A 15673-nucleotide genomic window follows, 5' to 3' on the forward strand; every position below is an offset into this window, starting at 1 on the left:
ACCACCGCGAAATTTTGCATTTTCATATATTTTGCTGCTGTGGTTGAAACATGTTTATTGTACCTTTTGTACCTTTTTTAGTTCTAGCCATGGAAAAAATTATTGAGGTTGCAAATTTGACGCCTTTTTTATAAATACGCGTCTGTTAATTCAAACCAGGTGTGCCATAAGCCAGTGTAAAAAGCAAAGCCACGGGTATAAACGTCCTGATGAAAACTTGATCCTTCTTTAATAAGCTATTTTCAAGAGGAATCCGGCGATATGTTATTTGTTTATAATGGTTGTTTCTTTTTTCTTTAGATAAACAAACGGTATTTTACCCTAGTGAATATCTCTGGATTACGCTGGGATAAATTAATCTATTTTCGCCATAAGAAAGTTATTTGTATTTGCTTTCGAACAGCTTGGTGTTTGTTCACAGCACTTGTTTTTTTCTTGTGGTTTTCACCAAATAAAGATCATACTACCTTAATTTGGCAACATTAACTGAGAAAATTGCGGTAAAATGATTAATTTTTCCGCGATCCTGCCATTGAAATCTAGAGCATTACCGGGTAGGGCCGTGTAGAGGCGCTAGACAGAGACTTGAGATGCTGAGAGTCATATAAGAATATGTGAGAAATTAGGTAATTTTATCCCAGATAGTAGATGGTCCTACAAGGTAGTAGTCAAGCGAGAAAGGACATTTATTTCAACTAACAGTTTACTGTCCCAATACTTTTTTTATTGTATTTTTAAGCAATTCAAAACTATAAGGACTCTATCTTCAAAACAGAAAGCTCTTCCCATAACTATTGCCATGCATCTACACATGCTTTAGTTAAACATTGTTTAAAAAAATATGTGTTACCAGTTACCATTGCTTGCAATATTATTTAAAGAAAATATATGCGCTGCTGTCCAAATACCTTTTTGGCTGATTGTAGATCAATTTAAAAATTGAATAAGCCAATATCAAGACATATTTTGCCTTTGTCTTCTGTCTATTTATAAGACTACTAGCTGACCCGACAAACTTCGTATTGCCACAAATTAACCTGTGTTGTACATAAATCATGAATCTCGGATGATCTTTGTCACTATCTCGAGTTTTGCAAGCCCCCCAGTGGGCGGCGCTTCCGACGGCGGGTCACCGGCAACACTCGCGACCGTCTCGTCCTGAATGATCTAGTGTTACTATAGATATTTTTTGTGGTCTTGTTATTGATTAATGTTTTATGGATTAGTTTTTGAGTTTCGCAAAAATTTCTGTTTTATTTGTATGAGAGTCCATATCCCCCTACCACAGGGGTGAGAGGTCTCTAACTATCATAAAATAAATTCAAGACTCAAAAATCTCCTACATGCTAAATTTGGTTCCATTTGCTTGATTAGTACTCAAATTATAAGGAAATTTGGAAGGGAAAGGGGTCGTAATACACCACAGAAAAAAAATACTGCCATCTAAAACTCTCACATGCCAAATTTGGTTCCATTTGCTTGATTAGTTCTAAAGTTATGAGCACATTTGTATTTCGTTTGAATGGGAGCCCCCCCCCCTCCTAAAAAGGTAAGAAGTCCTAATTCATAATGGGAAAAATGGTTGCCTCCAAAAACACCCACATGCCAAATATGGTTCCATTTGCTTGATTAGTTCTCGAATTATGAGGAAATTTGTATTTCATTTGTGTAGAAGCCCCCCCTCTTAAAGTGTGGAAGGATCCTAATTCACCGTAGAAAATATTTTTGCCTCCAAAAACCTCCACATGCCGAATTTGGTTCTATTTGCTTGATTAGTTCTCGAGTTATGGGGAAATTTGTATTTCATTTGTATTGGAGCCCCCCCTCCTAATGTGGGAAGAGGTCCTAATGCATCACAGAAAAAATTCTTGCCTCCAAAAACACCTACACGCCAAATTTGGTTCCATTTGCTGGATTAGTTCTCGAGTTATGAGGAAATTTGTATTTCGTTTGTATAGAGCCCCCCCCTCCTAAAGTGGGGAGGGGTCCCAATTCATCATTGAAAAAAAAATTGTCTCCAAAAACACACATATGCCAAATTTGGTTCAATTCGCTTGATTAGTTCTCGAGTTATGAGGAAATTTGTATTTCATTTGTACAGGAGCCCCCCCTCTTAGAGTGGGGAGGGGTCCTAATTCACCGTAGAAAATTTTCCTGCCCTCGAAAACCTTCACATGCCAAATTTGGTTCCATTTGCTTGATTAGTTCTCGAGTTATGAGGAAATTTGTATGGAAGCCCCCCCTCTTAAAGGGGAGAGGAGTTACAATTCCCCTTATAAAGAGGGAGGGGTCTCAATTTACCATAGAATAAATTCTTGTCACCGAAAACACCCACATGCCAAATTTGGTTCTATTTGCTTGATTAGTTCTCGAGTTATGAGGAAATTTGTATTTCATTTGTATAGGAGCCCCCGCTCCTAAAGTGGGGAGAGGTTCTTATTCATCATAGAAAAAATTCTTGCCTCCAAAAACACCTACATGCCAAATTTGGTTCCATTTGCTGGATTAGCTTTCGAGTTATAAGGAAATTTGTATTTCGTTTGTATAGGAGCCCCCCCCCACTTAAAGTGGGCAGGGGTCCCAATTCATCATAGAAAAAAATTTTGTCTCCAAAAACACACACATGCCAAATTTGGTTCTATTTGCTTGATTAGTTCTCGAGTTATGAGGAAATTGGTATTTCATTTGTACAGGAGCCCCCCCTCTTAAAGTGAGGAGGGGTCCTAATTCAACATAGAAAATTTTCTTGCCCTCGAAAACTTTCACATGCCAAATTTGGTTCCATTTGCTTGATTAGTTCTCGAGTTATGAGGAAATTTGTATGGAAACCCCCCCTCTTAAAGGGGAGAGGAGTTATATTTCCCCTTATAAAGAGGGGAGGGGTCTCAAATTACCCTAGAATAAATTCTTGTCACCGAAAACACCCACATGCCAAATTTGGTTCTATTTGCTTGATTAGTTCTCGAGTTATGCAGAAATTTGTGTTTCATTTGTATGGGAGCCCCCCCTCTTAGTGGGGGGAGGGGTCTCTAACCATCACTAAAACCTTTCCTGGCCCCAAAAACCTCTACATGCAAATTTTCACGCCGATTGGTTCAGTAGTTTTTGATTCTATAAGGAACACAGGACAGACAGACAGAAATCCTTCTTTATAGGTATAGATTCACTCACAGAACGACAAAATCGATTAGCAAATGAACAATATGCTAGAAAGTAATATAATTGAAACTTCTGTATTGTCGTACAGCTCTCCAATCTTCAACATCTTTGGCTCGAGCAGCCCGTTCCTCACACTCGTACCAAAGAAATTTATTGAAAGCACAAAAAGATCTTTGCAGACAAATTCCCGTTACCGAGGATTGACGACATTTTAAACCAACTAGGCAGAGCAAAATTTCTCACACCATTAGATTTGATGTCTGGATTTCATCAAATTCCTCTTGATAGGGAATCTAGAAAATTTACAGCATTTTCGAACAAAAATGGTCATTATCAATTCACTAGATTACCGGTTGGAGTTTTCTTGATTTTTTCTAAGCATTCTAAGATCGTAATTCTCTGGCAGGATAGTAGAGAAATCATTCATCAATGCAATTCATGAGTTTTTGGAGTTTCTTAATAGAATATGAAACCTGGAATTAAAAATAAAAAGAAAACTTATCCAATTTGACTCTAATATGTATATATATTCTTGACAAATACGTATTTCGCCTACGACTTGCAGGCTTCTTCAGTGTCTGTTTTCGAACTAAAATAGCGTAAGCAATTTTCGAAAACAGACACTGAGGAAGCCTGCAAGTCGTAGGCGAAATACGTATCTGTCAAGAATAAATATATAATACAGTAGAATTAAATTGGATAAGTTTTCTTTTTATTTCATTTCAGACATTAATGAATTGTTTTGAAGGGTAGAAAACTGAGAAAGACAAGCACTGTCAGCAGTTCAGTAGTCATGTGCATGTCCATCGGCTGACAGATAAAAGAATACTACGGGGGGTAAAATCGTATGCGCTTCATTGGGTTTTACATTCGCCTTCATGCAGGGCTGTCAATTTTTTCGTGCACTGCTATTGACTCTAACAGCCTCTCCCAGCCGAGATTAACAATCGACGACTGGCTTGTTAGACCACCGTCGTACCTTGAGGTCATCTGGGAGGGCGGTCTTGGACTACTCGTTACCACTGTGCGTCTTGTCACATGCTAGTCAACTTCAACCTGATCGAACCATCTAGCACGTTAGGCCCTTTTATTTCTGGTGTCGGTGTAGCCTTGCGACTTTGCCCGGTTGTACAGTGATAATCTCTTCAAGTAGCACTTGCAACTTGTTGCAAGTTTAAATCCGACAAATGCACGTATGTCCGTAAACATAGTTATAGCCTCGTGTCCGTAAAAGACTGCCGGTCTAATTAGCTTTTGTACATCGTCACCCAAGCAAAAATGTGAGTTTTATTGTACTCTTAAGACGGTTTTCATGACCAACTTTGGTCTTAAATGCCATCATAAGAGTGTAATAAAACCCAAATTGTTACTTGGGCAACTTTGTGCAGCGGTGATCGAAACGTCTTGCGGAGAGAGAAAAGGAAGCTCGAGTTCCAGCTGGAATCGTTCCTCTCATTTCGATCACACATTCAATAGCGATGCTAAATAACATGCAGGGCAGTCTTTCCCCTTACCGAAACCCTCTGCGTGGTACGAAGGGATTCGAAAGTGCCCCTGAAATACGCACGTAGCACATCATTCGCTCCAGGGTAGCTTTGATGAGCCGCGTCAGTTGCATAACTCGACTGTATTGTATGTTGCACTGAAATCCCCGAAAATGTGATGCATGTTGTACTTCCGTCATTTCTGGAGGATTTGTCGAAGTGTGAAAATTCATAAAGCCCTATCTATCAATTTCATCGGTAGTTTTTTCTCCTCCCAAATCTTGGTAATTATCCAATAAAATGCTGTTGCTAGTGGTTCCTCATCAGTTTTGTAAAGTTTTTTTCGGAGTTCGGTTCTTAACGGCAACTTTATTGGTCTTCAGCTATCCCATTTCTCATCGAATTTCTTCGAGATCAAGAGCTGAGACACTATTATCCTTTTTTAGACACTCCTAGATTAACTTCAGTTCCATCTCCATCCGTTATATCGCCATTGAGATGCTTATCGAAGAACTGTCTCCACTTGTCGACCACCTCGCGCTTGTTTGTGATCAGGCTTCCCTCCTCGTTCTCACACATACATATCAGACTTCGGTGTGTATCCTTTACGAGATTGCTTCACCTCCTCATAGAACTTTCGCGGATTATTAATCCGGAATAGTTATTCTAGCTCTTCACGGTCTATGTCCTTTTTGAGGCGTTTTTTCTTTCTCAGATCGTGATCAACTCACGGTCGTTGATACTTGGCCAAATTATACCTCGTGGCAATGCATAGATAGTTTTTCCAAGCTTGCAGCAACCATTCTCTATCAAATTAGTCATTTCGTGCATTCGAAGTTTCTTCACCTAGAACAGCAGTTGTGGCCTCATTGATGGCCGAGCATATCCTGTCTCATCCAAGGTCTTCAAGGGTCAGTTGTAAGATACAAAGACCACTAACCTGGTTGTGAAATATACATTAGAATCAATTACTCTGGTGAGTCTTTTTTTTGGAAGATTGTTATTGAGGAAAAATTTCAAAATGTATTAAAACAAAATACTGTCTTATTATGAGACGTCATAAATAGACTGCCCCTTTATTCTAGCCGCAGTTAACTTCGATTTAAGATTACCCTTATAGATCGTAAAGTGGTGATTCTTCCGTGAAGGATAATGTTTTGTATTTATTTGTCGTTAGCTGTTTTGTTTAAATCCTTCAAGTTTTTAATATTCTGAAAATAAAAGCATAAAAAATCCGCTTCGATTGAAGTACATACCTACTAAGTTAGTGCTTCTATCGAATTTGTTTTCATTTTTTAGTATCCTGTTTCTAAATATTGCATCATTTTTGGGCGAGAAAGATTCTTTAGAATTAAGAATTTAGAGCCTTCATCAAGCTGAAACTTGTTTCACCTCAATCACAAGGAACTTTAAAATTCTTCTAGCTCATACCTGGTACATGCTTGCTGCGGCTGAGAGGATTTAATCCTCCAGGTGCAGGCAAAGTGATCCCTTACCTTTTATGAGCGACTGCGATACGTGATAAGAAGAAACATAAACCAGCATGAAGGCTATCATTCTACGGTGGAAAAGTGGCCTTCCGCAACTTTTCCTCCACATATTTATAGTAAAAAGGATGCTCCGCTAGCAATTCACTTTATTTTCTCCTTGAAGTGGTTGAAGTTTCTATTCTAAGCGAAGCCAAGCCCGAAAGAGGCGGTCTATTTTCGGCCTTCGCTATTCGAGAGATGGAAAAAGTTTTATATTTTTCCGGTTTCGGTTTTTGGCATTTACCACTTACCTCAACCGAAAGTGAGAAAACTTTAATAGGAGTGTCATAGATAAAATGCTTTTGTTGTCACAAACTAGGTGGTGGTATATCACGGGAAATGAAGCTCGTAAATTTATGTTGATCAACGTCTTACCAGAGTACATCTTCGCTGTCGGAGTTTTCAAAGGAACATTTTAAATAATCATTTTAAAGCAAGACGAAGAAATCTTAATGAAACATTTTGTGCTAGCCTCAGCAAAACGGCCGATTCCCTGGGGGCATCTTCATACACACACTTAGTTCAGCAATAATTTGCACGTAATGACTTTTCCACTATCTAAAATTAATTAAATGCTTTGAGCCGTCGGCTGGGAATTTTCTTTCCAGGATGGCACAGTTCCTTCCCATACAATCGTCCAATTTGTACGTCCCTCCTGGACACATAGAGCTCCTGCATTATTGCTGAAATTAATACACCATAGCTGATGGTTTACTTCACTAACTAGCTAGCCTAGCTAGCTAGCTGGCTAGCTACATACTTCACGGCCAGACACGCGTAAAGTGCCGCGGGGCAAGAAGCATACATAAAAGAAATTATGTAGAACAATTTATTCGCTCCATTTTTCGTCCCGCCGCTTACCCGGTGCTGTGCGCCGTTCGTTGCAACGGCGTTGTTGGTTTCCTGTGTGCCAACCCGGCACACTGTTTGATTTGGCAGCGTGGCCTCTCCTAATGAACCCTTTTCACGCAATCGGCGCGTACGTACTGCAAGCAAGCACAAGCAAGCAAGCAAGAAACACGGACTGAACCTTTTCGCGTGGACACCGGTCACAATCGTAAATTCCGAGTCCCCTCGCTTTCCTGGTTTTAACGGACTTCATTTGATTTAGCTGGCGGAAAACGGTGGTGGGTGCCAGGAAGTAGACTGGCATGAATTAGCAGGTCTAGCGGTGGTTTCCGCTTGCTGCATAGAGTAGAACGGGTTTCGTCTTCGCAAAAAAGTGAAGCTTCAGTTTGTGTGTAGATTGATAAAATTTAATCAAAAGTAAACAACAAAACCAACCTATGCATTTTGCAATGATTCACTTGTACATGCATTTGATAGATGGCACTGACGGGTATCTTATCTTTTCCGTTCCCATTGCAGGTCACAACAAGAAGGGCTTCCCGACGAATCCGATGTTCCCGGGAGACATGTCCCCGCCGCCATCGCGAGCCTTCACGCCACCGCTGCATCGTAACTATACGAATCCGTTCGCGGACAAGCCCACGCTGCGCGGTACCAACAGTGACAGTGCGATCATCAGCACCGGCAGCTACGTGAATCGTCGTCCTCTGCCACCGCCCAGTTTGATGCCCGGTCACGAGCGGATCCCGATTCGGCCGGATTTGAACGGGCCGGTCGGTGCGCAGAAACCGTCATCCGGTGCGGCTCCTGTAGGTGCTGTAGCGCCTCCGGCGCTGGGAGGCGGCGGTGGACCTTCTAGTTCGTCGCAATCGATTGATGCCCAGCGGAAGAAAGCTTTGAATACGCCGTCGGAGAAGAGCAGCAAACTGGATTCGACCAAGAACTACGGAGTGGACAGCAAGTTTATGCTGGACGGAAACGGGAACTCCAGTGCAATACTGCCGAATGGGATGCATTTTCCGTCAATTTCGAGGATACTAAGCGGTTCGAATGGGCGTACGCAGACGATTCCGGATGTGTTGCTGCGATCGGTCACGTCGGCACCGAGACCGAATCAGCCGACGTTTGATTTGAACCCGCCGGTGACTTCGTTAAGTAATGCTAAGAACTTAAATAAGGGAAACGATCATAGCCGTGGCGAGGGAGATGATTTCGAAGCGGGAAACGAAAACAGTGGGATTGATCAGGACGATGAGGATGATGACGAGGAAGATGATGATGTGGTCGGTGGGGAGAAAAGCGAGGGTAGCCTGTATTCGACGCAAGCACAAAGTGTTCAGACCAGTACGGTCAGCTCGTTGATTCATCTGTCCTCCTCGTCGTCGCCGATCACGCAGAAGATGCCGAATCTAAACCTAAAATCGGTGATGATCAAAGCGAATGCTAGTGGGGACGGTGACGGGCAGTCCGGTGGAGCAGGGTATGGGAATGATAGGAATTTTGCAAATGATATCGAAGATATCAGTACGTGGACGATTGCGTGGAACATTCACGTGTATTTGTCGGCGATTTTGTTCACCATCCTAGCGGTGTACTCGATCTTCAAGATAATCTTCTACGATAAACTGACGCATCTGTTTTCGCAGTCGTATTTCATCAGTATCCATTTGATCCTGATCATCATCTGCTTGCTGCGAATTTTCTACCTTTGCTACGATGCGTACAACATTCACTTCAGTTTTAATTTGTTCACTTCGGAGTTGCTGTTGAATCTTCCGCTTACATTCCTCACGACAACGTTCGCCATTTTGATTTTGTTCCTGTTGCTACGATCGATCAACCACAAAACCAACCGGTACAGTTCGATTCTTCGTCCGCTGACCATCATGATTGGTTCCGGAGTTCACGTTGGTCTTTGCGTTACCCTGCATCTGGTCGAATCGTACGAAACACAGCAGTTTTACCACAAACAAGCCCAACTGATGGCCAGCAGTCGGGGAGGACAGACCGGTCATGGTCCCACCAATATCCAGATACCACCGAGAGTTCTTTCGTTGATCTGTCAGATCATATACATCTTCATCTGTTTATCGTTGGGCATCCTCTATCTGTACATGTACCGACTTCTGAAACGAATTTTGCACAAAAGTCAGAACTACATCCACGGTTATAACAATTTGTCGTACGCAATCCACATCACGATCGCCACTGCACTGCTTTTTATTCTCCTGGCAGCCCTGCAGATCTACGGTGCCATCAGCATCAGCTCGCAGACGAAGGTCAAACTTTCGCCGAACAACAATCTGAATGATGGTTCCGCCAAGAAGACCCTGTGGGCGTCGCACATCGAAATCGACTGGTTCCAGTGGGGCTATCAGTTCAGTTTACGCTTCATCGAAATCGTAATCATCGCTTTGCTGTCGTGGGTTACCGGTCTTAAGACAGGTACCTCTAAGGTGATTCAGCGTGAGAAGGACATGGAACAACCGAACGCAAGCGGATTCGCTCTGTTCCCATGCACTTCATCCTCCAGCCAGGAGAACTTCGAAACGGATTACCCAGCGGTTTGTAACGCCAACACGAATCTACACACCTACACGCTGCGCACGGGTAAACCGATTTATGATGATAATTTTGCGCTGAATTCGTTGAACTTGGAACAGAACAGCAATCAGGATCTTCAGTTGGGACCGGGAGGCAACGACTTCCAGCGATCGATCGAAACGAACAGCATGCGATCAAGTTCACACAACTACAGCAACAACTACAACGGCAGCCAGCAGGCCGATCAACACGAAGATTTCATGAACGATAGCGAACAGATGCCGGATCACTACGAGAACCCGAACTTCGAACTGAAGCACCACCACCGGGGGGAACCTCCGGATGGACCGCAGTATCACGACATCATGGACAACTGCTACTCGGAGCCGATCAATGCTCCACCATACGACACCAAGAGCTTAAGAGGGGCAGCGGTAGGAGGAGGTCCTCCGGCAGTGCATCTGCCCCAGGGATCCCGAAACTACGACTTTCAAAACTTCGAAAGACCCTCGTTCGATCAGGCAGCTTCCTCACAGTCAATTTCCCGGGGTGAATTCCGGGCTTCGAAAAACCTCAAAACGCTCAAAAGCGGACAGGCCAATTACGACGGAGCGAACACAATGGGTCACCATCACTACAACCACTTCAACAACTACAACGATTCGTTCGAACGACGAATCGGTGTTCGGAAGAGTGGAACTCTGAACAACATCGGCGGAATGCACTTTAACCAGCATGCCGGCGGAAGCGGGCGGAACAACAACAATTCCGCTTCGTCAGCGTCGTCTTCAACTTCGTCCAACAACCGTGGTGCAATACAACAACAACAACAACAGCAGCAGCAACAACAAGTGCAGCAGATGCCCGGTCAGGGACGACCTCCTCGAGGTGCCATCGGTCCGGATCGGCACATGAACGGAGCTCAAACGCTAAGCACTGCCGGTGGCCGAGGCGTTCCGGATCACCATCATCACCATCACCATCATCCGCAGGCAGCTCCTCGGAATCTCCCCGGCGGAGATTTCGTGCATCCGGGAAGCTTCAACGATCGGATAGTCAACGGCCACGGTGTAGATCACTCGTCCCAGGAGCACGTGAATAACTTCGACGATAACAGCAGTTCGGCAAGTTACTACCACAGCAAGAAACGCTCCCGGGAATCGTCCAGCTCCAGCTACACCGGCTTTAACAACAACGGAAGTGATCATGGTCCGCAGAATCAGGAACCGGGCAGCTCCTCGCCCACCATGTCCGCTTCGAATCTTCCGATCAACGGCATGAACGGTGGAGGAGGAGGAGGAGGTAGCAGCTCCGGTGGGTCGTCCAGTGGAGTCCTGCCCGGTAAGATCGCTGCCCCGGCTGCCGTAGGAGCCGGCGGCGGCAGTGATAGCTCGTCGATGCTGGTCGCCGAGCAAGGTTTCGTGCGGTTCCGGGCGCTGGAAGAACCGGCGCTCAGCTCGCGAACCAACCTTAGGGATAAGAACAAGCTATTTATGAATTCTTAGAGTTTAACCGCCGGCTGGCTGCCGCCATCGCCTCCCCCACCGCCGGGGGAACAACAGCTGTAAAGTTTGAGCATTTTTTCACTCTTTTTCTCGATTTAGGATTCAACGTAAAAGAAAATTAAACATTCGCACACGTCAGTTCTGCCTGGCCCCCCTTACTCCGTACCCTGCTGCTCCCCGCCCTGCCGCCCCCCATCGTCATCAGTCCAAGCAAAGCAAGTCTCTCGTTGTAAATAGTTAGCGCGAAAGTAAACAAAAAAATAAACAAGCGGTGGGTTATGCGTAGGTGTACGGCACGGCAGAATTCGGGCGAAACAATTCAGTCAAGTGATCGATTTATTACTATAATTAATAAAAGTATAGAAGATAAAGAAAAAAAATACAAAAAAGCTACGATTCTAGGACGTAAGATAACAAATTGATGACATTTAAATAGTTGTGTATAGAACAGAAGTGATGCAGACGCGTGGAGAAAGCAAGAATTTAAGGTTTTTCTTGTGCCCCCTCTTCCTTTCCGCTCATACTTTTCTCCCGTCGCGACGTTAAAGGTCTTTTTCATCGCATCATCGGTAGCGAGCGGGGAGGATTTGCGTGCGGCGGTGCTGCCAGATTCGGCCTAACACTTGAGCAGCGCGCGCGTTGCCAATTGATTTATTTCGTTAGAACGTTAACCCGAAAAAAAAAGTTGTGGCTAGTTGTGGCTATTCGCAATAGGAAATCTAAAACCGCAACCCACGCGACTCCTCCCCATTATTGCGCCAAAGTCGTTTGTAAATTATTGTTCGTCTTTTTTAATTTTTCATCGCTCAGAGCCACCCTTCCTTCGGAAGGAAAAAAAAGAAACAAACATAATATGTAGGTACTTATCGCTTTCCGAATCTTTCGCTATCTTGGAGAAAATTTTAAAGCAAAACAGCTAAAATGCCATTCCCGTTCCCTTGATATCCCGTCTTGCCTTGACTCATCCATCCATCCCGTAGTCAGTAGTAGGTAGCAAGCAAGCAAGCCAACAACCAAGCAAGGGCGTAAAATTGCAGTCAATTCTGCGAAAGCCTCGACCGACCGGCAGAAACAAAAAGAAAACATGAACGAAACGATACAGTGTGCTATAATTAGAGAGAGAAAGAGAAAAAGATGGAGTGAAGCCTGCAGCTGAAGTAAGAAATGTATGCAATTAGAGAGCTCTGACACATAAAATGTGTGCAGGAATGGTGCTGCTCCCAACAGGCAAACGTGTGCAAAAATAAAGAAATAACAGATCGACAGATTAGAAGAGAGAGGATAATGAAGAGATGCGAACATGAACTACTACCGTAGAGAAGATGGGAAAAGTGTCATTAAGCAGAAAAATAGAAATAATAAAAAAAATAATGTTCGAAAACAAAGAGTCGCACGGAAATAGGAAAAGAAATTGCAACCAATTGTGATGATTTAATCCGTCGGGTTTTGTCTTCTCGGGTCGGTGGTGCCGCACGGTGCATTTAGCTTCTTTTTTTAAAAAAAAACATAACTACCGAGTTTGTTGCGGAACATTACGATGCGAAGCGGAAAAGTGGAAGCATAAATATGTGTAATGCACCTAGCCTAGAAGAGCATTTCTCTGATCGCGCGCCGTTCGGAGTCGGCGGTGTCAGTGGGCAACCAATAATAAACACACAAACCCAGGACGCTGCCTGCTTTCGTCGGCTAGGTGCATCACACACTACTGCAGTGTGTAGAAAATAGATACAGGTTATGCCCCGAACCGAAACCGGAAGCCCTAATTGGCGATGATTTCGTTGACTAAACATTATTTCTGCTTTTTTTAATAGCAATATTATGGTTTTTAGATTGCATTGTTTTAGTGAGTCTTAAGTAATGACCGGAAACTAGATTTTTTTAGACACATTTTACCGTTTTTGACGTTAGAGTACAGTGGGTTGTGTTTTACTTTGCACAGACTGATTTACGGTCTGAGTTTTCTGAGATATTTTTGAACTATTTTGATTTAATATTAGATCAGTGCCATAGAAAAAAGTTGAATAGCCATTCAATCATCATGCAAAAGTTCTAAATTTGGGCCCGTTTTGGAGCGACAGATTTTTTTCTGTAATTAATTATTCACTTACCTTACCAGAAGAGCCCTCCCGGCTGAATGATTCCAGGAAAAGGCTCTGTAAATAAAACAAAAAAAAAACGATTAGTTCCTTAAAACCCGCAACATAATTGTTTGATCAGCTGCTGGTTGCTGCAGTAATTTGATATTTTTTTTTCATTCCGTTTAACTTAGACACATAGAATGATTTTTTACCGATTTTTAGAGGGAGAGTTCTAAGTAGTGTTTATTAGTGACCCCTCTGTTTTACTTGTTGACAATCTAATGTGAAATCAGAACTGATATTTAATTCCATCCGACATCGTTTCGGGTATATTCTTAAGTCTTCTCGAAGAATTCTGTTAGAATACAATCGAAACGTCGGTCAATATTAAGAAACAATTCTGATGACAACCAGTAAAACAATGGAGTTTCATGTTAGTGACGCTGCTTTTACACTTCAAGTAACATTTAAGGTTTTATTACACAACTAAAACGGTTTTAGTGACCAAAATTAGTTCTAAACAATAAGAGTGCAAAAAAACCTAATATGTTGCTTGGAAAGAAAGTTTTTTACTACAGAAATTGATCGGTTCATTCTTAGATAATCAAAAATAAATGAAAATAATTACGCATCAACAAACCAGGAATCATTTCAACATTATTAGCCCACTGAACTTCTGACAAACAAGGTATTCTGATAAATGAATATTACTTATAACAAATCCAACGACAAACTAGTCCACTCTCAACGTTTCATTTTTTTTAACTGATACCATCCTTCGTCCATTCGCTAACCGAATATAGAACATAAATTGCGTCCTCATTCGTTCCTCTTCTCTTCATTCGAAACAAGCCATCAGTAAAAACTGTTCTCAGTTCAAAACTACCAGAGCAAAAAAAATCCGAGTGAAGAAAACTACTACTTACTAAACAAGAAACAAAAAAAGCGATCACATCACGTCCCATAACTTGTGTATAAAAAAGCGAAAAAACAAAAATTGAAACAAGTCTGTGTCATTACGAAAAGAGTTAGCAAACTGATTAATTTGTAAGTCAACCAGAAACAAGGAAACATTAAACTGTTCAAACATAAAACAAAGTACTAGTAAATATTAGAAACCAATCGCCCAAACCTAAACAAAAAAAAAAGAAGAAACGAAACAATTAAAACACAAAAACAAACATCTCTTCTCTCTAAGCGTACGCCGCGCCATCGTCGTTTTCTGTTTTGCGAGAAAAAAAAATCCTAGTTGTAAATGTGTCCTCCTGTTTCACCCCCACCCCCCTCCCTCCCACGCAAACGATCGGAGAGAAAGAGAGAAAACCCACAGTCCTTTTTGTCGTCGTCTCGCTCTCGTAGTCACTTAAGCGATATGAAACTGACCTTAATTATAAATAACAAATTGATAACAAGACAAACAAGAATGGCGGAGAGAAAAATCCGACAGAAAGCCGCAAGCGCATATAAATTAGTAAATATTAAGTCAGACCGCTCTGAATATAATGAAATTATAAATATTCAAAAAAAAAAAAAAAGAAAAAAAACAAGGAAGTAACGCTTACTCAAGCGAAGTTTAAGAAAGTGAAAGAGAAAACAAAACGAAAAAAAACAGAACGTGAACAAAACAAAATTCGTTTCCTCTATTAACTCTGTTGTATAAAGTCGAGAAAAGTTTTCCTCCCATTTCCCCCACGCAGATCAAAATAAAGCAAAAGTCCCATATTTACTACCTACAGTTTTTCTCCCCCATTTCCACCGTCGTTTCCTATTGTAATGAAAATAGTTTTGAGGCAGACAACAATTGCCGCCGTAGCAGCGAACGCCGCACGCACGCACGGCCGCGCTCGTATACGCATATCCGGGGTCGTCTTTCTATCTCAAAACTGAGATATGAAAAAAAAAACGGAAAGCTAAAAGCCCCTCTTATTTGATGGCATCTATCGGCCAGCTCAAGTAAAGCAAAGTAGTTAGACTGCGGCGCTGGCGGCTGTGCTGTTGTGATGCGCGGAAACCGTGCGCGGGCGGTTCGCTTCTTCCGGCAGTTGGAATGCAAAATATTATTTTATATATATTATATAAATAATATTCTCTATGAATACTGATGAAAACCCAGAAGAAAAAACAAAAACCCTATGTAATTGCAAATAATTGAAAAGTATATACTCAGTAAAATAAAAAGTGAAAAATATGAAAAAAAATAAACACGCATTTTTGTACAATTTCGGAAAATAGAGTTGAGAAAGTTGGCCCTGCTATGTTTTTGGTTCTTTCATCTCCGACCCCTTAAAAATTGTCACCTCTATTCTACATTTCAATTCTAAATTCTTATGGAACAAACCGCCGGTATTTTTAGACGCAAGTTTCAAAGCAGTTTTTACCGACAAATAAAACATTAGTCCCGGTTCCCGTTGAGTGGCCTTCCTTTCCACGGCAAAATAAAAAGGTCACCTTTTAGTTTAAGGTCGACGAGACAATCGAACTCGATGTTTTACGATATCTATTTATGATAGGCAATTGCTTTACTG

At 42.2% G+C, this 15673-nt stretch overlaps 1 protein-coding gene across 3 annotated transcripts in view; it reads left to right on the plus strand.

Moving 5' to 3' along the window:
• LOC128733462 (uncharacterized) overlaps positions 1 to 15269 on the plus strand; it is a 255703-nt gene extending 240434 nt beyond the window's left edge. For all 3 annotated transcript variants that reach the window (XM_053827061.1, XM_053827062.1, XM_053827063.1), the window contains one exon: positions 7541 to 15269. In XM_053827061.1, the coding sequence (XP_053683036.1) occupies positions 7541 to 11070 (3530 nt within the window). In that variant the 3' untranslated portion in view covers positions 11071 to 15269. The remainder of the gene's footprint in view (positions 1 to 7540) is intronic.
• Positions 15270 to 15673: the final 404 nt, after the last annotated feature.

Source organism: Sabethes cyaneus, chromosome 2, assembly GCF_943734655.1.
Source record: "Sabethes cyaneus chromosome 2, idSabCyanKW18_F2, whole genome shotgun sequence".
NCBI classification, from domain to species: Eukaryota; Metazoa; Arthropoda; class Insecta; order Diptera; family Culicidae; genus Sabethes; species Sabethes cyaneus.